Genomic DNA, 23,592 nt, shown 5'->3' with positions numbered 1-23,592 from the left:
TAATAACACGCGCGTATGAGAAAGTCTCTTGCAAAAAGGACATGTCTTTGCACAAGACTTAATAAAGTATACAAATTTCAGATAAACATATCAATAAATATATAATTATTTCCAAGAAATTAAAAAAAAAATGACAAACGCATAAGTATGCTGAATATAGCAATTTAACATTACTTTATATTTATTCAATTAATATTAGGCCTGTGTTCTCTCTCTTTTTAGCCAAACTTTTTGCACGGTTCATCTTTTCTCTTTTTCTTTTTACGTTTTGGAGAGATATATGGATTATATAAGAAGATATGTTGCGAAAAGTAACACCCTAGCCAGGGTTCGACTATAATCGTTAATATTATTAGGCATAAAAAGTTCCAGCCCGAACGTATAAGGCTTATTTCTATCTACTTGTATTATCCACATATCGGTCAAGTTTATACTTATATTGTTTATCATTCTATATTTCCTGTTTTAATTAAAATAAGAAAATGAAAGGTTATTTCCTTTACGTTTTTTCTTAATGCAAATAATTTGCATGATTCAAGTGAATAAGCTGATTCAATCATACTTTCATAGTCGGAACGTTTCGAGATCTTTTGGAAATCGAGAAAGACCGTATGAATAGAAAGGTGGATCATCCCTATATTCAACCTTCGCAGCTGGATATCCATTTTTGCTCTATCTGGTTCCGGAATACCTCGACAACGTCGCCTCGACAACGTTTTTCTTTATATTCCAGTATTCGCATGAACTACGAAACATTGACATATGGTACACATTGAAGTTGATATTGTAACAATTATACGATGTGTCTGTTCAAAGAGTTCCCTTTTAAACTTTGTCTTTATAATTTTTGAATGTGTACTTACAACTTATTTAGTCTTGTCGCTTTTGAAATATGTTCCTTCTCGGTTGATACATTACTTCCAATGCTGTTTCCACATCTGGAAACAGTGTCCTGGTACGCATTTTTTATAATCGCGCGTAAGCCCGTCTGCGAATTTCTTTTTATGCCTTCAATTGTGTCGAATCTTCGGTCTTTCAATGTGAATTTCAGTTTTGGAAAAAGAAAAATGTCCGTGAAGGTCAAGTCGTGAAAATAGAGAAGGCTGAGGAAACACAATCATCTTTGTTTTAGTGCAGAAGTGACGAATCAATAATGGTGTGCGTTGTCGTGGTAAAAGAAACATAAATTGTTTGCTATACATATATACAGTTCAGGTCTTTTTCTCCTAACATTATCCCGACCTGGCTCTCGTAAACTTTTTCTTTTTACAAAACGAAATCCACATGAAAAGGCCAGAGAATTCGACACTTGAAGACATCAGGGAAAATTTGCAGACATATACTTACGCGTGATCCCGAAAAATGCATATCTACATGCTTTCAAAAGTGGAAGCAATATTTGAAGTGTATCAACCGAGAAGAAACATGTTTCAAAGGTGGCAAAGCAGAACATGTTCTAAGTAAACGCAAATACGCTCAAAAATTATAAAGACAAAGTTCATTTTTAACAGACTTCGTATGGTGAGATGAAATAATAAATATTATTATACAATTGTAATAGAAATCATAAATATTTTTAGTTTTGTGTCGAGATGTAAAAAAGAAATAATTTAATTATTATTTTAAGAAATAACAAGCTAAGAAGAATATCCTTCTTAACATACTTTTTTAAATCCAGTAATATGTTTCTCCTTACATTTATATGAATGTAATAATTTTAATAATAAGTTAAACGTTTTTCCTACTCAGTCAGAATTTCATATATTCAAAACATTGTCATGTAAAATAATTTTGCACAAGCAATAGGTAAATTAAGCTTTTCTTCTACTCGTTGATTTAATTATATTATACTGCCACAACGTTCTCATCGATAACACAGTATTAAGTACGCGTGTGCGCAAGAAAAATGTTCGTTCTCAGAGGAAAATACTTCTCATGCGCATAATTTCGCGCGCGGCGTACTAAATTATATGCGCGTGTGAAGCGTCTCTTCGTGCGTCCATCGCGTCGCGGAGACTGCATGGCACTGGCAAGTGTTGCGCTAATCGTGGAATGCCGGTGGTGCACAATTGGCTTTTTGTGCGCGCTTAGATTCGGCGGGTGTATCATTTCATTAACCCATTAAACAATTACGCACGTTTAGACTCGCGTCTACATGCGGCTGTGAATGCGTTCCCTTGTAATTGGACGTGAGTTACTTCGAGCTCCTTTTTCGTTCACTATAGACACGTGGTTCCGGAAGACCGCCGGGTCTATAAATCTCTCCAGCAATGTAACCGTTATTTCATTGACGCATATGCTACCTACATCGCGCTATATTGACAATTAATCGGTAATAATAGAGTCTAGATCTGTAATCTATCGACTATGGATCATTTTTGTTCGATAGATATTTTGGAATTTCATTTACTTATTTAATTTTTCATAAAATTGAGGATAATATAATTCACGTTGTATTTATCTAATGTGCGTATATAATATTTTTATGATTGTTGAAAATATGTATAACAAGATATCGAAATAGATATCTTGTCTAATAGAAAAAATAAGAAGATAGAGAATAGATAGTACAGCAACGCGAGACAATGTACAAACTAAAATATACTCAAAGCGCGAGGTGAATGCATTGTCGCTCGGCCCTGATTGCTTCTACTGTTGCCGCTGCACCGGCAGAGATAGCTCAATTGCTGAACATTCAATGCTACTAAAAGTTCCTTCGTGATAAATCTCCCTCACGATTATTTTCTACGATGTATTGTTTATCACATATCTCATTGTGAATTTTAAGAAGAGAAACTAGTACGCATATTCATTACAAATTATAGTTACATAATTGAATCATGATTTCTAAGTTTATATATATATCTTTCTCTCTTTTTCTTTCTTTTTTTCTCTCTTTCTCTTTTTTTCTCTGTATTCTTATATATTGAAAAGAAAATAAAACGCGGTATTTTACATTAATTATGTATAATAAACCAACGAATTTAAGTAATAAAAAAAAGCAAAGTGAAAAGAAAGTATTCAGCATAAAATTAGATAGAGCAGTGTTTAAATCACTCCCAATATAATATCACACATCGCGCAAGATCATTCGCGGACTGATGCGTCATCCGTCGCGATCGTCATCATCGACATCGGTTCAAGTGGTGTTGACCCGAGCTCGTTCCCTTGCATCCTTGCGACTCGTTATCGATTCGTGGGAACATCATTCCGATCTCATGCCGATTTATATCTTGATCATCAGTATGGTAATGTCAAAAAACAAAAATTGCAATAGTTCACATAAATTCATACTAAATTAATAAACATCAAATCTGGTGAATAAGTCAGATACTGCACACTTGAAAGTCATGCTCTCAGAAAATGAAGTTATTCTTATGTTAAGCTGTCAAATAATCGCGTGCTTTATTTAAAAGATAACTATCTCACTTAATTATATGACGAATTATGAACGTGCAACCACAACATCACTATCATATACTACTGCATTATATTACGTAAATTCAGTTAATTCAATAAATTTTTAGTTTTATTTGATATTCTTTTCATACAATTTGATATCAAATAACATTTACGTACTTGAAAAATGTGAGAAGAAAGAAATAACGCATAATTACAAAATAAAAAAAATTTGTCGAAATAAAAATATTTAAAAACTCGTAAATTTTTGTGCAGTAACGTGTTAAAATAACAATTTTCAAATTTTAGGAATTTACAGATTTTTTTTCGCTTTGCTTTTTAACTTTTAACAGTTGTAATTTTTACTAATTCATACGATCGTTGAAGTTTCACATGTTCCGCGCAAGATAACCAAGACGGGATAATCGCACCTGTGTGCTGTATATTCCTAACACAAGATATGTTTGGGTTGTTTCTGCGCCACGCAAGGCTGCGGAGTTCGATTCGAGCCACTGCTTTATGCTTGGCTGGTTACCGCTCCTCTATGTCTTTCCTCCGTGCAGTATATAAAGGCAGAGGAATGGACAGACTCAAGTCGCCTCAAGAACGCGGGGGAACGCGTTCTTGCTTCCACCGCGGTCTGCTTTTTCAGCCAGGCGATACTTCGCCAAAGAATTCAATGAAGAATTACCGCATAATTTTCAACTCCCGCCGTCCAGCTTCCCTATTTGGCGGCGGATTTTTATGAACTTTTATCATCTCGCCTTTATATACTACATCGAGAGACTCGACGTCGTAAGTTTGAAGTTGTTCGAACGCTGCGCGCGTATATAGGTACTCGAAGAGCGGTAACGATGTTTGTTGAAGAAACTGGAGAGTTTGCCAATGACAGTTTTGTTCAAAGGAAGTTGAAAAAATGCAATCGAAGCAAAACGTATGTGGAAAGATTTTGCTAATACGTCAAGAAGTCTGTTCTTGCGCTACACTCAATATCAAAGTCTGTCATTATACCTATATACTCAATGTCCATTATACTCAGTGCAATCATGGATTTCTGGTTTTATAGTGTTTCTCTTACAGAAAATAAAATAAATTAATATTAATATAATTGTTATTTCAGTGTTTTTAATATGTGTTTTATATCTCAGCTCTATATATACTCGCACATATGCATCGTTCTATATATAAGCACGACAAAATAAAAATTAAATATTTTCTATTTGTCGCTTCAATGCAATGCTACGTGAAAAACTCACATAGATGGATCCGAGCCGCGCACGTGTTCGTTTTAAAAAACTAGGAATAAAGCGAAATCAAAGGCATCATTTGTGTAAGTAGAACAACAATGTCACGTCATGCAGAAACGTGAGTTTTATTTCCAAATTAGTCGCGTGCAAATAAAACTAGGTCGCATTTTATAATTCTATGCCAGCCCACTATTTGTACCTAATTTTCTGCCTAGCTATTTACGCATAATCTATTATATCGAAGACACTTGAAAAATTCTTTATATACCAATATAAATAACGTTTCTTTCTTTTAAATAATGTGATGTCTACAATCTACTCAAAATACACGAAATATATTAAGAAAGAGAAGCGTAATAATTTTTTTTAAGTCGTTAACACTTTTTATATGAGTGTCTATAGCATTTAAATTTGATTACGTTTTCATAACATTTTTGTTAATTAAATTGTTAATTAAATTATTATTAAAATATTCAAACAAAATCCTCTTAATACATTTTCCTCTAAAATAATTTCGTGAAATTGGAGAAACGTGTATTTTATGGAAAAAAAATGTAAATTCAAATATTTACAAAGTTCACTAGAATTTTGGAGTTTTAAAATAACAAAAATGTTCTTCAATAAACGAATTTGTGTTAAAACTAAATTCCGTAGAAAAACATTTGCAGTGTCTTATCTCCGTACCCCTTTCGCACCGATACTGCCGCTTTAACGGAAGTTCCAGCAAACCAGTGTCATACCATTGGCCTCGTTCTTGTATGGGTGCTCTGGATGAACCGAACTGACTAAGGCCTAATTAACCATTTAACAAGATATATTTAACTCGTGGCGTCTTGCTGTACGTGAGAGAAAGAAAGAGAGAGGAAAAGAGAGAGAGAAAGAGAGAGAGAGGGACCACATTGAGAAACGCCGCCGTATTTTTGACACGAAAATAAGTAAGTCGTGCTCCTTCTTTCTTTCTCCTATAAATATTGTGTCTTGCCTATTCTTCTCTGCACGGCGTAACATTTGCGGGATTATCTCAGTCCTTTATCAATTGTGGACGCAAATAAAAACGGTGTTATCTGTACGAAAATAAGACACCATGTGCGCGTCTCTTTATTCAGCCACTGTCCTCCTCGCGAGTATCGCAATCTTTTATCTTTATTCGTCGAAACAAAGGTGGGGGACATTTTTATCCAAGCCTCGTCGACGGTTCCTTCAGATTTGCTTATCGTATAAGGGCAGTCCGCCTTTCTTATCACGGTGCCGAGATACGCAATTTCTTATCTGCCGAGCGATAAATCCCGCCAGTATAATACGCATGGAAAACGCACAGGTGAAGCGCACTAGGTCCCGTTAATTTTGCATCGCATAATGTGTACACATACGTAAATAAGAAAATTATACACGGTTGTCAAATTAAAAGGGGCGTTTCTTTCTTAAATAAATATATCTGTATTTGCGTGTTAGTAATTTCTAATTAAATTTTAGAAATTTTGATAAAGAAGCGAACGCAATAATAATTCTAAAAATATTGCGTATGAAAAATATATTTATTCTTTATTCGAATAAGATATTTGTGTATTATTTTGTATTTCGTGTTAAAGGACGTTCTTTTTGCCGTTAACGGTGCACTCTGTTGCAAAAATCGTGAGCTTGGGAGCGCGACGGGCATTCGGTTAGTTGAATCAAGAATGAGTCGAGAAAGTGCGATTAAAAGCATTAAAGTTTGCGTAACTAAAATGTTCCTACAGTTGAGCGGAACAGGTGGATTTGCTAGGTGGATAAATAGGATCAAAATAATATTGCGTCATTCGTATTCGAGTTAATAAAATACGTTTCCGATTAACTTAATCTTAAAGCCCATTTATTACATATATCAGACGTGGTCAAACACCGAAAAGTATTAAAGCAAAATTCCATTTCTAATGAGAATTTAATTCGTGTGCATCCTCGTTTATTATTGAATAACGCTTTTCCACAAAAAAATTCGAGTACGGATATTTTCAAATAAAATGCAAATTAATCGATGCATAAAAGATATTGGAGGCTATTCATTTATGTCGTCTGAAAGATCAGATATATATACTTCTCAAGTAATTAAGTAAAACGAAACTGAATAATCATGCTTCGCGAGATATCAACACGAAAGGTGCATCAAAGTTGAAGAAGATGCGCTGCGCGGTAAATGTCGTAGAAAATAATTCAAATTCCGCACGGATGGGTTATCTTAATCCGTCTTAATCGTTAAGGAAGGTACCAACACAATTCGGATTAACGATATACACAATTCGCTGATGCGCTACTTTTTGTAAATAAGTCGCAGTACCATCGATTTGCTGACAACAAGATTTGCCCTTTACTTTCGATCGCGTTCGATTTAAGGCACGTACCTCTTTCATCTTGGGTGACATTCGCCCCGTCGACGAGGTCGACGCACACCACCGTGAGGAGCACGTAAATCCAAAGGACCCTGGCCAGCTCCATCCTGCGCCCTCGCGAGGAGATCCAAGGAGATCGAGGAAACTCCGGGCACCCTCACAACAACCAGCGACGCATATCCACTGCACCAGCACCACCGTAACGCTATAGGTATCGCCACTGTCAACCGCGGCGCGAATCTCTCTCAAACCCGCGCGTTCCCGACACGACGAGATTTCAACGTTGACCTCACATTTAGCGGTTGCGAATGCGTGTTTTGTGTCTGTCCTTCTTCCACGGGTGTCGCGTGTCGCGTCCTGGGCGCGGACGGGACGAACGTGCAACACCAAACTTCACGGTCGGGACATCGCGATCGTGGGATCCCCGAGTGACCCTGGAGCTTGGCTCGCTCGCTCGCTCCTTAATTTCGATCCTTCGCGAGCACGTGAGCGTAACGACGACGACGTGGGCGATTTGTTTTGAACGCGATCAACCGTTCCCGAAGTTGATCGAACGATGACAAGTGGTGACAAGCACCGTACGCTCGGAAAGGAACACGGACACACACACACACACACACTCGCGTTACCCCGACGATAAACGGGGACGGGCGCACGTGACGAACGACGCGAGGTTTACGATGGAACGGAGTAAAACGCTGCGAAGGTGCTGCGCGCGGTCGGTCACCCTCGCGAGTCGCGAGCGTTTGCGGTGCGCGCGCGAACTTGCTCCCACGCCGGTCGCACTAAGAATACGCGAATACGCAAGATCAAAGGAGGACCTGCGCCGCCTGCGCGCCGTCGCTCGGCGCAGCGCCGCCGAAGACCCACGGGGCCGGCCGAAGATTCACGAAGAGGCCGCGTCGCGCCGCGTCGCGTCGCGCGTCGGTTCGATCGACACCGAATTTATTAATTTACGATGGATGCGTTTTATTGATACGGTACGCAATGGAACTCCGTTATCTCGCAATCTCGCCCTCGTGTGCGTCGATGGGGAAGATGCTTTCGCGCCGCAGGGAAAAATGAAATCGAATTTATGGCTGGATAAGCACGTAGATCGCGGAGCTTATTCTTTCATTCGACGATACGTGCTTGCTCCCTTTAACAATCCGAAGTTAGGTACTTATACAGGTCCGCGAATTCAAATGCGCGCGTTTCATATACGTTAGAACGATAATTTAAATTTGGGTGAGAATAACAAATTTGTCGCATAGATTTGAGACAAACACAAGAGCAGTTCTGTATGTCTTGAAATGTCACCGAATTGCAGTACGCTTGTAGTAAATATTTTTCAGTACGGTAAATATGTATTTTAAAGTGCATCGGTATATGAATTTAGAATTAATACTATATTTCAAGTTAAGTAATATGCTATACTGTTAATTGGAGATTTGAAGACTATCGCAACTAATAATTTTTAACTCCTTCGAAGCATACAAATGATTGGATTGAATATTCCCGAGAAGAATTGTTTATATTTATATAAATATAATTATAATTATGTATAAAACATGTCTATTGTCCTTATGTATTATTTTTCTCGTATATACGAACATTAGATTATACATATAAGAACAAAAACATATATAGGTACATATTTTATACATTATATATTTGAAAAAATTGTTTAATGAATAAAGAAATATTGCTAGAAAAATAATAATCCATATATTTTATTCTATTTAGAGGTAAGGGGGATGCAAAGAATTTGGATAATTTGATGGAATATTCTGCAATAAAAGATAATGTTAATTAATCATTTTATCAACATTTAGAAAAGTTTTGATTAATTTCGATAGATTTATTATTCAATAATTTATATTGACATGGTTTTTTTACAATTAACTTGCTAATATTAAATCTTAATTCGTTATTAATTAAATGTGGAAAGTATTGTTATCATCATTATTATTAAAACATAATTTTTTACGCTTATTAATTATCTGATATAAAAGGATTCAAGTATATAATAATATATGGACACGTCAATATATACTTTAAATATTAAATGGTTTTTTTATTCAATATAAAATTAAACACAATAACAACAACAAAATAACATTTTATATCTACTAATATTTAATATACAATTCTATATAAGTTTTTAAAAGTTGATAATTAAAAGTTGATAATATTAGTGTGTATACGCGACGGAAAAAATTGAAAAGAGTACGCGAAAGATATTTTTCTACCAAAGAAGAGCGGATGTGCGTGTACGGTCCTGTCGATTCCACGAAGACGTTAGTCGTTTTATCGTTGCAAAAATTGTCGGGAAGACTGGTTTCTTGTCGCCAATGCACGCATGTACGGTGTGCACGTGTGATGCATACGTGTGATCGCGTACCTGAGAAGAAATCCGCAAACCGAGAGCGAGCCATACGTTAACGTCGCCATATATTCTTTCTCGATCTACGAAAACTTTTCATTAATTCTTTCTTAAGTCTTGATATATTTTTTTTACATATATATATGTAAAGTATCCTACAATCATCGTACAATATACAATACAATATAATAGCGTGGTTAGATTAATTAGAATTGAAAAATGGAATAAGTATACATAAAAATCAGTGTGGATTTACAGAGAAAATTTATTTATTTTTTGGTAAATTTACTGAATTTTTATAATTTTCTACTTTAAATTTGCATTCTTTCTTTGGTTTGAATAAAAAATACAGGAATATTATGAAAAATTAACTGAATTCGGTATTTTTTATCGTTTATTTGTAAATTAGCTTCTGTTATTGTCAAGTTCATTCATAACATTACATATATGTATATATGCTTAAATTTCACTTTTATGCAGTAAATTTACAGTCTGGTGTGGGATTTTACTCTCAGTAGCGTGATATCACGGTATTTCTTTGTTTCTCTGTTTGTTTGTGTTTGTTTGTTTATTTCTTTGTTTGATTATTATTTTGCCTTTATCTTCTTCCGCACATGGAGTGTGATGCCCGCACTGAATGTGTGAATTATGTTGACTTTTACGTATAAATATCATAAAATCGAATGTTAAAATAATTTACAGGCAGATGCAATATCTTGCATCTTAACAAACCCTGAAAATTAAATCAATTTTTCGAAATAAATCATATCTTACATTAGAAAATAATTGAAACTGATAAGGGAAGAAAGAGGCGGAAAGAATAATTAAGCATAGCTTTATTTAATTTTAATTAGTATTGTTGTATATGTCTCAAAACGTCGAATTAGCCGTTTTATTTCCAAATTCTTTATTTCTTTTTTTTTCAAAATTTTCACACAAAATTATTTATTTTAAAATATTTAATATAAAATAAAAACTTTAAATGGCCTAAAGTGAAAAGTGTATAAAAGGATAGGTGCAGAATCAAAATAAATACACTCGGATGCGTTATTCATATAATCATCATATCTTAAAACGTACAAAAAAATCTGTGAGAAATTAAAAAGAAACCTTAAAATTTTTGAAATGTCTAGAACTTTTTAACTTAATTTTGATACTTTCTGTTATTGATATGAAACGTTGTTGAGGAGAGAGTGTTAAACAAAAATATTATTTTCTTTGTATCTGTTTTTATTATAAATAACAAGATGCATATATTCGGTGCGCACGTGTCATTTAACTTGTATAATATATTCATATGTATATATGTATATATATATAATATATATGTAATCAAGCTCCGGCTAAATTTATTTCGCTTATTCCCTGTACTATATCTCTAATTTATGCTGAGTGATTAATACACTTCGCTACAATCTGTTTCGCGATACCGCGTGAAAAATTCGAGAATGAACTTTGCGCGTCATGCGACAAAGGAAAATCGCGTTGTCTTCTCACGAGGTAGTAGTGGATGCCGAAAATCGATTTTGCTCTCGATCGCGCGTACTGAATGATTCATTTTTTTAAACCCTTCGAAATTAGCGGCATTACCGCATATCTTTTCTTTCGAGTAACATTGATTCCACCAATTAAAATGTAGATACAAATCCGATAGAATTTTTTTTATTGTTGAAAAGTGTTTAAAAATTTACCGTTACTGATATGCGTCTCGCGAGTAACATGGGCGATAATATTTGGATTAAAATTGTTCAGTCGACGAACAATTTAGTGATATCGCGTATTGAACTTGGCCTGGATATGTCTAATTGAATTCAGAATTCAGCAATACGTCGATGTACGAGTTCAACATATTCGTTGTCTTGAGCGTCCAGATAATTCGTGCTAATAGTCGCCAAATGTCCGTAAGGACACTTCTCTATCTCTGGAAACGAAGAAATTAACGGCGGAGCATCGGTAATCCTTAGAAGCTACATTATATATTCATATAGCATTCGCATTAGCAACGTTTAATGCGTGCGTCCCTCTCGTATCGTATCCCCGCAATCCTAATGCTCTCCTATACGCTCTCTCAACTATCATGCCTTAATTTGCGATAATCTAAACAACGCGTGTGTGTATACTTATTACATATTTTTATAAACTCTCTCTTACACGTGAAAAGATTTAAACCTTTTGTCCCACGAGATGTCCGCTATTTCGACTTTGATTTCTTCGTCATTCTCGCATATCTTTTTATCATTGTTACCTGCCGTGAAATCAGAGAAATTTATAATTATTAAATTAACAAGTTTTCTTTTCCAAAGAGATTTATTTAAAGTAATGTTATATACGTGAAAACTGATTTTGTTACTGTTGTCAAATTCTTTATTATTTATTAATTTTTTAAAATGCAATCGAAGAGATAAAACAAGTTGCATATTGCATTAATTTAATCGCATTACGTTTGTGTGCGTAAAAATTGAACGATTAGGCGGATCAGGACTGATTTTGAAAAAGATATGTTCATGCTGATTGTTACAAGCGCAATGCTTCGAGAGAAGACGCGCGAAAAATGGGGAATTTCGGGGGACGCATTTTAATCACATATGTAGAAAATTAAAGACGATTAAACTTTAAAAAGCTACATATACGACATCTTATAGCAGGCACATCTTATCATATCACGCTAGAGGCTCGAAAAAGCCTGATAAAACCGCACATAAATATACTAAACCCGACATTTGTTGTATTCCTTATTTCTTGTAACGACTAATTACGTATTTCCCTCTCTTTCTATATCATTCTTACACATATGCATTCGTTCGCGTGCGTTCTTTTTCTTCCTCATACGGGCAGTCTCTTTTGTTATTAATTATAAATAAAGGGTGCAAACGGTGCGTAAGCGCAAACAAACGAATAAGTTCTTATTTTGTTTAAATGGACAGAGATTGTTATATCAGAGACATCCCTCTTGAAGGACAGCATTTGCGATAGAGTTACTGAATCGCGAAGCTACTATCTTTTGTGAATCGTTGCAATCTATTTTTTGTTTTAGATTCCATCAATTTTAGATTTAAAAAAACATGTAAATAATATCATCGAGAATCTGTTTAGTAGCTATTTGTTTCTATTTGTTGCACGTTTATTTTCATTTTATCTTAAAATCTTAAATAATTGTAAATAAATCAGTTTGTATAAAACAATATATAAAAAGTAATAATAAAATATATCGCAATTATATAAATGATTCGTATTTGTTCGTTTGATTCTTTATGAGTCGTATACGAGACATGAGCGATGAGACCGAAAAATGTAATGACATACTTAAATAAATCTTTTAATGCTGCAAAGAAGAACTGAAAAGTTAGATTTTGTAACAACTTACATGTTATACATAAAACAAGATTATCTTTTGCGAATTGATTTTTAATCACAAGAAAAATAGATATACTTCTATCAATAAAATCTTTAACATTTCAAGGCTTTTTAATGTGTTATATGTACTTATTGTGGTAAATACAAAAGGAAGAATTTATTTGATGACATTTTATAAGAAATTATTTGTTAAACGTTTTTATCAATTCCTTACAATATGATTTGATTACTTTGAGTTTGAAAGACGGATACGGAATGCGCATTCTTCTTTGACGTGTTGTCATACAATTTAGAAGTCTTACGCGACGTGATTTTTGAGTATTCATTCAATTATTGTAGTAATGCAACGTTTTTTTTCAAACTTAACGCTCATATATGAGATTCCTTCACATTAAACGTTGAGGAAAATCTCTTTTATTTTTAGTGAACGTGTCATTATTGTGTCACGTATTTGTGAAGTCATCATGACTTTGATATTAACATATACTCAGATATATAAATTTGTATCAAACATGTTGGATATTTAAAAATCAAATGACAATATTAAAATATCCATAAGATAAACGTTAAAATTTAATTAATACCACTTTATAATTCAAAAAAATGTTAAACAATAACCGTGAACATATCCAAAAACGATTAAAAAACTTGTTTTTATGATAAAAAAAATAGTGTCCTTAAAAGACGCTTTGCACCATTCATGAAATCTTTTAAAACCTGAAATTAAAATTTATTGTATATCCAATAACGCATCAATAACATTATTCTTTCATTTACCCTTAATACTGTTCCTATAACAACATTGCATGTCGAGCAAATATAATATCAATAAAAGATCTGATATCTTTTAAGTAGTAAATTCTATCTTTAAAGCTCCTTAACTTATAGTCATTTAGAATTAAACATTTACTACGAGCGCGTGTGGTCGATTCAGCGTAAATCGCGATTAAAAAGTAAATGTGGTGCCGATGAAAAAACTTCGGAAAGAAATGAACGATTAGTGCCGCGAGGGATCGTTGCCCGACGAAACCTTTCTATAAATTATTAAATCGCGTCATTGTCCGATTATGCTCGTTTGATTTTACGTAACGAAAATCGAGGGTGGTGGTAGAATTCGGCGATTAACATTTAACAGACAACTGCCTCCGATATCGGGTTCTCCGTGATGTGTATGGTCGCGGTAGGCCAGTCGATCTTCTTGCTGCAAACGTGATTCAATCCTTCCAACGAAGCCAGTCTGAAATCGGCCATTTTTAACGGCGACAGCGGGGCCACTGTAAATGAAAATATCGGAAGCTAGTATCTTCGATCTACGCTCCTTCACCTTTACCTTGCCTTGAAGAGGCTGTAACGCGCATGTAATTACGTTCGTTCGTTTGAATTTTGTTACGCAAAACGTAGAAAATCGCTCAACGAAAGATATAAATAAAAGAAAGCGCACATGCAAAGTAAAAGGAGAATCAAAGGTGTATTGTTGATGGACTGTTGTGTGCGCATAGCGAGATGTTGTGGACTGGCAAGGATTGTTCACTATTCTATGTTGCCCAGGTGCGAGATTGCTTTGTTGCTGTCTTTTAGTTGTTTTTTTACAACAGTTTTACGAAAAAATAATCTAACATGAGCGTGTGCTGTTGCGAAATGAGTTAATTCCCTTTTTTTATTCATGTAAGGTAAATACTTTAATTTGGATCACCTGTATTAGAGTGAAGCGCAACAGGTCGGTCTCTGTTAATATCGCAAACAGATAGTACCTTGTTATCGATTACAGAGAAACTATATGAAACAGAAGAACTCAATCGGTAAGACCAATTTGTCGCAAATTACTTCACTGGGCACCAATAATATTTGCTGTGCATTTGTTCGTCTGAAGTTCTTTAGTCGCACTTTCGTCATAAACTTTATGAATATCCGTGAAACGAAATAAGTATAGGAAGAAAGTTAAAGAAACCTACAAATAAGTGTAGGAATAAAATAATGTCCACACTGATATATACGAAAAAGTTTGATACAAGGCAAGTTAGTTAGAGACTTTCATCATTCTTGTCATCACCAGCGTAGACAAGATCAATGCGGTATTAGGCGAATTGTTAGGGTGATTAGTTGAAATTAATCTTTTTTGAAAATCTTCGGGGGGTCCAGGGTCGCCCAGGATATGTAATTTTCTGTTAGTACCTTTTATACCTTCCAAAAAAAAGTTTGAATTCCGACTTACTTAACATATAGACGTGGCCTAATTGACCAACTGCGCGCTCGACTCTCCTTGCGGCCTTCAATTCCTAATTACAATTACCTTCGGGTGTTGTTGGCTTCACGGGCTTCCGCGGGGATCTCACCACTAAAACGTATAAAAAAACGAATATTCCTTAAAAGTCATGAACAAAATATTGCTATATGGCGCACTGAGTTCGCAACTGCTATATCTTTGAAGCGTTTCTCGTGCGGAACATTGATAGGCCAATTGTTTTTAATAATTACGAGTGAAATATAGCAAATTAATAGTGCAACAATTGATTATTTGCTTGAAGGTATCGCTGCAGTACTGCGTTTATTACAATATGCAAATATTAATTAAAATTGTCCATTGCCTTCCGACTCAGGTTCATGCATCGATACCGATACTTTCTTTGTGCAATCAATTCGTATATATAAGCATCTAGGAATTTAAATAATTTTAACTTTAATCTCCTAAATTATTTCTAATCACGGCACGACTTTAAAGTAAAAATAACTGTCAAGCTTGAATTTAAATCTGAGTCGTTTCTAGACAACAGACAAATGGAATGCTCATCAGTTTTATTTCTGTAATGCTATATTTTATTTTACAAGCATGTCGTCTTCAACGCAGATCGTAGCATTCGGAATTATCCGAAAAAAAGGAAACAGCAAATAAGCCAGTAACTAATTACGCTACTGTTCAGCTGAAATTGTAATATATACGTACCACTCGATCGATCCGAGACGCGTGGGAAATAAAGGCGCAAGTCGATGAACATGTATAATACTTTTTTCTTATTTTGTCTCATTTTTCTTTTTTTTTTTTCTAATATAGCTCGAAACATTAGTATGTGTTATTGGCAAAATTCACAGACGAATTCAATGCACAACCTTGTTTTTAAGTCACTTTTTATTTATCAGTCGAGCCAGTGGCTTTTTAACGAATAGAGGTACATGTTCGGACACGTATTTGAACCTCGGTGTAATCAGGCTGTAGCTTTCACTATTAATTAACACAGAGATAAAGCGGTTTATTTGTCAAGTTTATCGTAGTACATTTAATTAGCATTGTCATGATATAATTGAAGATACACAGTATTAACCCTGTTACACCCGAATTCAATTACGTCTAATTTTAAGTATTTTGCGCCACTTGTACAACATGGAAATATTTATATAATAGCGATAATTGCAACAACAATTAACGACGATGGAGATGAATAGTAACAGATGAAATAACAATTTACTCAGCGCGACAATTTGAATGTCACTCGCAGTTATTCGCTATATAAATTATTAAATTTTATATTAATTAGAGAATGAGAAAGGATCAAACTGAAGACGTGATACGGAACTAAATGCAAAATTATATAATCAAGTTTTAAAATACCTATTTGTATCAGTTTGTGAGAAAGCATAGTGTTTTGTGATTCAGTTTTTGTGATTAAGAAGCTAAATAAAACAATAAATCATATTTTATTAAAAGGAGCATTATTTTATCATTAAATTATGTGTAAGTGTAACGTTCCTATTGTTTTCGTAAAGATATAAGCACAATAGCTTTTTTAGTAGAAAGATATGCTCCATAACAAAAAGTATGTGTGCAATATTGTTGGAAAAAAAAACTTTATATCTTAAAATTCTAAAACGTTAACTCTCTTATAACAACAACTATTTTACACAGTCTCGATTTAATATATATTTACTTAGAGAAAACATGCACTTAGATATTTCACGCGAATTAATTTCTTTCCTAATATTTTCAAAGATCAAACGATTCAATTGCTTCGTAACATTTTATCGTTTAAATTCAATAATAAAATAAAAAGTCATATATAATAAGCAATCAATATCTAACGTCTACTCATATCATATCTATCATTAAAAGAAATATAGTCGGCTAAAAACACACATTTATTCGAAGTATATTTAAGTATGTAAAGTATTTGCAATAGGCCAAAATTTTAATTAATAGTAATAGGGTATAGCAGTCGATAAAGTAAACTTAATACTATAAATAATCGCAAAGTTTCTCGCTTTTCGACATCTAGCCGTGAGAAAAATGATGTGATCACTTGCAAAGCTTTGGAAGTTTGTTCTTTTTTTCCGCGCATAATTATTTACAATCACCTGTGACGAACAGATTGGCTGCAGTATGTCTTTTTTTCTGCTCCTCATTACATTTACGCGTCATTAATTACGAAAAAATATATTTTCTATGTTTATTTCTACCGAAACATCTCTTGCGTCATTCTGACATAATTATTTTAGATGATTGGCAGTAATTACTGACATTTTACACTTCCGCTTGCAAGCGATCACGAGATATTTTCTTATGAAACTCGACGACGCGTACGCGAATTGCTTATTACCAGTAAAGATTAATGAAAATTGTTGATTGCGTAATATGGTGATTAATTTCTGAAATGTGGTTCACGAAACGCTCACTTACCATATCCTTCGCCCTGAAGAAACAGTCGGAATGCCTCGCTTACTTTACCCGGTTGTTCTTCCAATACCATACCGCAATCCGATATCTAGAAGGTACAATTGATCACTGTTTGAAATACAATTAAAAATAAAGTATAATCTGATTTATGAAAGTTTCGTTTACTATTAGATTTTGTGATTTATGCTAATAATTCCATAATATATTAGTTTCCGAATTTAATAAAGAATATGTTGCTCGACAGTAAATAGAATTGTAGCATTTATCATATGCTAAGCGTCTGTTAAGCGCTGACCACATATGTGCAAAAAAATCTAATTAAAATTTTAATTTTTTTAAATATATGTTTAAAACATGTGTTTCAAATTTTGTTATTTATTTTTCAGGAAAAATAATTACCTATTTACATTTGTATTCAATTTCTTTTTCCTTTCTAAGTTATAATATATACTTATGATATTTATATATTTTATTGTGTGCTTTTCATAAAATCATAATCAAAAACTTACTTTCATCCAGGAGCTGTTTGTCGGATCCAAACGTCCATTTAACGTAACGGTATCGTCAACATGAGGGCTTAAAGCACCCGTGATGTTCATCACCGGCACACTAAGCGTTAATCCTTCCTTCTTGCGCGTTGGGTCCAATTCTCTTGTTATGTTCAAATCCGTGCGACGAACATAACTGTCGATAAATAATGCGAGATTCGTTGGGTTTACGCGACGCTCAAAATAGTTCTTGTACACTTGAACCAGATCGTGATTCCGTTCTTCGGTCCCCTGCATAAAATTACATCAATTTTAATACATGTTACGTGTTGCAGCTTAATTTCAAAATTATTCAATGTCTTTGAATTTATCTTGTTACTCATAAAACTTAAAACATATACTAAGACTCATACTATAATCAGTAAACATTTATTAGTATATTCTTCAAAATTTTAATGTATAGTTTTTTAATTTTAATGTTTTTTTAAAGCAGTAAACAAGTTATTAGAAAGAACTATTCTATAGCTCTCATAAAAAGATTAATTTGTTAATAAGAAAAACGCTTGCGAGAGTTGCACGCGACTTTGTCGTGAAAATAACCCATGTTTCTATCTCGGCCTATTATATCTGCCAATTGAACAGTTTCGAAGCCTACTGTTTCGGTAAACTGTCGTGCGCTCGCGATATGGTTTCTTTACGTCGTGATGACAGTAAAAACATCCGACAAGTCCCATCATTAGTGTCAAATGAAAGAAAAGACAACGAAGCTAACAATAAGAATGAAGCTAGAAAATAAGGAATAATGTCAGCTTTATTTGAAAATTATGTTTCTCCGTTTTTCTGAATAACATTGGAAATTTGATAACGACCTAAGTACCATCAGCACATGTGTGTGCATGAGTGTGTATGTTTTCTCATTAATCTTCAATCAACTTTTAATCTCATGCATCACCTTACACGTCATTTTTTTTTAATTTTTTTTATAACAATGTACGTTGAAAACGACATGCATATTATAAAATAATTAGCTCGTGTGACATTACATGTTTAATGTAAAGCGCGTTTTATTTCTGCGGATTGATATCAATAATATCAGCAATTTTACAATTAACTTAATTATTATCTTTCTTATTTATAAAATTATCGAAAAATTCTCTCAAGCATGGATGATTTTTTTACTACGTAAATTATGAACATTATCTTCTCAAAAGATCGATATTTGCTGTTACTTTTATACTACTTTCTCCAAAGGTTAGAGTTCGCCTTTGAACGCAGTAATCTTTACGTTGTATAACAAAGCAAACTGTCAGTGTAATCCACAGTTTCCATGGAGATGTTCTAACGAACCTTTGAAAGCTTAAGCTCTGTCGTCGATAATTCATCTTGCGTTCGCGCCTGAGCGCTAACTCGGTTGACATTATTTTGCGCCTCATAAAAGCCCGCTAGTTTATTAGCTTCATAGAGTATACCTAGTGAGATAATCTAGCTCGGAATATGATTACCTCCCATAAGAGACATTAGATGAGAGACGAGAGATATGTGTTTACATTATCAAATAATTTAATTACTCACTATATTCCGGATATAATAAAAGAATATATTTAACATAATTATATATATATATATATATATATATATATATATATATATATATATAAAATTTCGTATTTATACTAACAATTTCATTTTAGCTATATAAAAATATCACAGAAACACACCGCAATTACGGATTTAAATATAATTATTTAATGATAATGCGTTAAATATCCTCAACAGCAAATTCTAATTAAATTCTAATTAACTTGGTAAAAAAAATTATGTACTTGCTTTGTTAATTTTCTCATTTATTATAACAACCGTGCGAAATCTTTTTTGGAACATTTAAAAATTTTTACGCTTAAGATAGTACATGTCTGTTATATGACGAGTCATATAATCTCATTAAAAATTTAAATTTAAAAAATGTGGACTCACCCTGCCAAAATGATGCCACATCAAATAGTCGAGAACGCCCTGGGTCATGCCTTGCGATCTCAGGTGGCGTACATTCAACTTTTGATAACCCCACTCGATCCATCCTGCCTGCGTGGACACGCAGTTTATCAGGCACAGTGCATTTACTTTCTCCGGGTGAGCGAGCGCAAATCTTGCCAGTATATTGGCACCAGCCCCGACTCCGAAACCGATTACAGATTTTATGCCAAAATGGCCAAGAACGAAGAGCAGCTGTTCGGCCAGTTCTTCCATGGACGGATAAGTAAAACTGAAACATATTATCAATTATAGTTATCGTCGTTTTATGAGACAAGTAAATATTATATGACTATAAACAGTAAGAGAATTGAAAACCGATATATCAATATTTAAAGTTTATACGGCCTTTGGTAAATTTGGCACGCGAACAAGACTAATTGACAGAACCTCTGCATGCAAATCTGCATTGCGGTTTAAATTATTTTATAAAGTGGTACTCAACTAAAGTGTCAGAAAGTGTCTTTGAGATAGGCCTTGATACTTAAAATCTAAAATTAATGCTAATTTAAAAATAATTTCTTAATCGAACGTTAAGTTTATTACAAGACCTTGAACTAATATTACCGAATTATTCTATTTATTTCTAATAATTTAAATCGCTATTTATAATAACCTAGTGCGTATTTCAATTTTACCGATTGTATCTTGGCTTCATTTAAAATGATACATTTGACAGTGTAGTGAAAAGAAGAATTATGTAACAATCGATAAGTTTGAATCCGTACAAGTGCATAGGCAGTGATATTTCGATAAAGTATGAACATTCATACGACAAATATGCATATAAAGCAATAAGAAAGTAGTTTTAATTGAATCGTAAAACTTTGCGGATTTATAAGAACATAAACAAGCTGTTATCGGGATATAGAGTAATAAATGAGATTGATTGAGAAATTAATTAGGTCATTGATTTGCGCTAATTGAGTTGACATGTTCTAAAACAATGTACGCATATATATATGTATAATATAAAAATGCTCGAAGCTTAGTCTCAGAAACATTTATTATTAAATTCATTAATTATTAATTAATTAACAGACTTTAGTACGGTAAAAAAAACTAATATTTTAATAGATTTTAATATGATAAAAAAGGAACTGTTTTAATTTAAAAATAAAGTAATAATTATATTTTTCTTCTATTCGATCGTTATTTTAAAAAATTGACTCACTCTTCAGGTAATGTCGGTGCACCTTCTTCTTGTCCGGGTGCGTTTACATGGTATACGCAGAAGTTTTCGAGTAGAACACGCATATCGATGTAATTAAAGAACGCCTGGAAGCTCGAGATGTCTATAAGAATAATCTTTATATCAAAAACCATATATTATATAATATATATTACATATTTTTAAAACATTGTCGTAATAATACACAATTAAAAAGTATTCATAACACGAGTAAATAGGATTAAAATATTATATAATTCTATATCAATTTAAACGCCTGAGTTTTAAATTACTTACAGTTAAGGCCTAGATCGTGATAAGTAAGAATAGCTGGTTTCGCTCGATTTCCTTGCACCGCTACCAGCAAACTTCCTTTGTCGGTCTCCACTCTTTCTTCCCGTACAGAACTGTCATCTCTGGAGAGATATCTCAGTGCCGGAAATTGCAACTGAATGTTTTTTAGCTCGATGTCATCCATGCTATCGGAAGGCATCGTGCTGCGCATGAAAATACGACAATTAATTAAAGAGATAAAATTTTCTCTCTTAAATCATTAAATCACATAATTTTAATAAACGTATAAAATAATACATATTACGACTCGCGTTTCGCTGAAAACAATCTTTTTTTCTTTGAATACTTTTCTTTTTGAACGTTGTATTTACGAGATATTTATCAGTGAAACATAAATAGAGTGGACGAGTAGCAATTTTCCTATCTATTTTCTTGACTTCAAGTGTTTAGAAACAGTTATAATTTTCCCTTACAAAAATTTAATACTGTAAGTGATTATTTGGCTGGTGATTAATTACTTAATAAATAAATAATAAACAGATTATAAAAAATGAAATAATGAATTTTGAAATAGATTATATAAAAATAGAATATATGAAGAGTTTGTATGAGAAGTTTGCTAATTTTTCATTTCACTGTAAACGCTTGATTGTTGCAGCTTGCATTACGTCAAGTGTACATTCTTGAAAATGAGTTATCTCGCGAAATATTATGTAAGATATTTTTTGCGCAATACGCAAAATTGTCTATTAGTGTAGATGTTGAGCGACTTTTTTTGTAGTATCGATTTATTTGCCACGCCCAGTCGGTCGAAGTAAAGTTAGAGAGAACTTACGAAGATGCTTTTAGTCTAAAGTTCCGTTTTATCACGGAGCGCACATATATACTTTGATCGTACTGTAGATCATCATGGCAATTCAGTTTACTGGATTCTAGTTAATTATTTCTGATTTAGCGCTCAGAATTAATGGAAATGCTTTTGTTCGGCTGGCAAGCCGAATTAAATAATAAATCTCGATCTAAGATTTAAACGCAAATTAAAACCATCTCACTACATAATTTATTTTCAAATTGGCAGTAACAGTGGATTGAAATAAAGAGCTTTAAAAAACAAAATTTAAAATATTAACATTTAAGTTATGTATTAAATAATTTTACGCGCTTGTGTGAATACCTTGACGAATACTGTAGTGGCGTATAACAACTATATTATAGTAGTTAGTATAGATAATAATTATCAGCTAATCTATACCTAATCTATACCTATAGTGATATTATATCTTTTAGTCCAAACGAAAGATTTGTCTCATGCATGGAAGAAAAAAATCGTCAAATAAAAAATTTATATACTCATATCTATATATATGTATGCAAGAATATATATTATCCTCTTATAAGAATTCCAACTTCTTTATCTTAACTTCTTTTCTTAGATAAACTGTTCATTCAAGCATAAGTTTTTTTCGTTCAACACAATATAATTTTATTTCAAGATTTTCACGTTAAGCTAAAGATATTTTCAAGAATATTCTTTTTTTCTGTGTATATGTAACATATATTTTTAATTGTTATATATACGTATAATATATGAAGGGTACACAGTAAAAATGATCAATGTCCATCCGGAGTAATTTCGAGAAAAACGCAATTTTAAGTTTCAAGCCATCTGATGTCTTAGGAAGCTATTGAAAAAAGTATAGCATAATGCATAGTGTTTATTTAGGCTGCGTTCCAATATTAATCGTCAGTACTGAAAATCTATATTTTACGTCACGTATGTTATAGGTTTTCAGTACTGACAGTTGCCGACAGTATAAATATTGGAATGGAGTCATAGTATGTGTTTACATTGTATGTTGGACTTGGTTCTTCCCCTCAAATGCGTGGACTATGATCGTTTTTCCCCAGCACGGTATATCTTTCGACCTTATTTCCAATAAATTGTAACTGCTCTTGATCAGATAAGAATGATGAAAGTTCTTTGAAAATGTCATAAGATCAGATCGACTTCGACAAAAAGTGGACTTTGATCATTTTTCTTCTGTACCTTCCATACATTTTTGCTCTGATCTTTTCAAATATTGTTTGATAAAGCATAATAAAAAAATAATTGCTTAATCTCTCATTACCCAGAAATAAAAAATTTATACTGTTTTTATTATGTTGTTTTATTATTTGACAGAACAAGTAATTTGGTATAGCAAACATTTTAATATA

General features: G+C 33.2%; 2 protein-coding genes across 8 annotated transcripts in view; both read right to left on the bottom strand.

Moving 5' to 3' along the window:
* Positions 1–7,787, bottom strand: part of Egfr (epidermal growth factor receptor) — a 159,229-nt gene extending 151,442 nt beyond the window's left edge. Inside the window, exon 1 of the mRNA XM_077402665.1 lies at positions 7,022–7,787. Within this exon, the coding sequence (XP_077258791.1) occupies positions 7,022–7,115 (94 nt within the window). The 5' untranslated portion in view covers positions 7,116–7,787. The remainder of the gene's footprint in view (positions 1–7,021) is intronic.
* Positions 7,788–11,256: 3,469 nt separating this feature from the next.
* Mesk2 (misexpression suppressor of KSR 2) overlaps positions 11,257–23,592 on the bottom strand; it is a 32,048-nt gene continuing 19,712 nt past the window's right edge. For 5 of the 7 annotated variants that reach the window (XM_077402700.1, XM_077402702.1, XM_077402698.1 and 2 more), the window contains 7 exons: positions 21,379–21,578; positions 21,085–21,205; positions 19,854–20,142; positions 17,901–18,170; positions 17,395–17,479; positions 15,019–15,063; positions 11,257–14,002 (listed from right to left, as the gene is read on the bottom strand). In XM_077402700.1, the coding sequence (XP_077258826.1) occupies positions 13,857–14,002; positions 15,019–15,063; positions 17,395–17,479; positions 17,901–18,170; positions 19,854–20,142; positions 21,085–21,205; positions 21,379–21,578 (1,156 nt within the window). In that variant the 3' untranslated portion in view covers positions 11,257–13,856. Of the gene's footprint in view, positions 14,003–14,940; positions 15,064–17,394; positions 17,480–17,900; positions 18,171–19,853; positions 20,143–21,084; positions 21,206–21,378; positions 21,579–23,592 lie in introns of all 7 variants that reach the window. The other 2 variants (XR_013256351.1, XM_077402699.1) reach the window with 2 other exon arrangements.

The sequence above is a fragment of the Temnothorax americanus genome, unplaced genomic scaffold (assembly GCF_048541705.1).
Source record: "Temnothorax americanus isolate GAGA-0224 unplaced genomic scaffold, ASM4854170v1 Scaffold16, whole genome shotgun sequence".
In the NCBI taxonomy this organism is placed as follows: Eukaryota; Metazoa; Arthropoda; class Insecta; order Hymenoptera; family Formicidae; genus Temnothorax; species Temnothorax americanus.
This window is presented reverse-complemented; position numbering and strand designations above follow the sequence as displayed.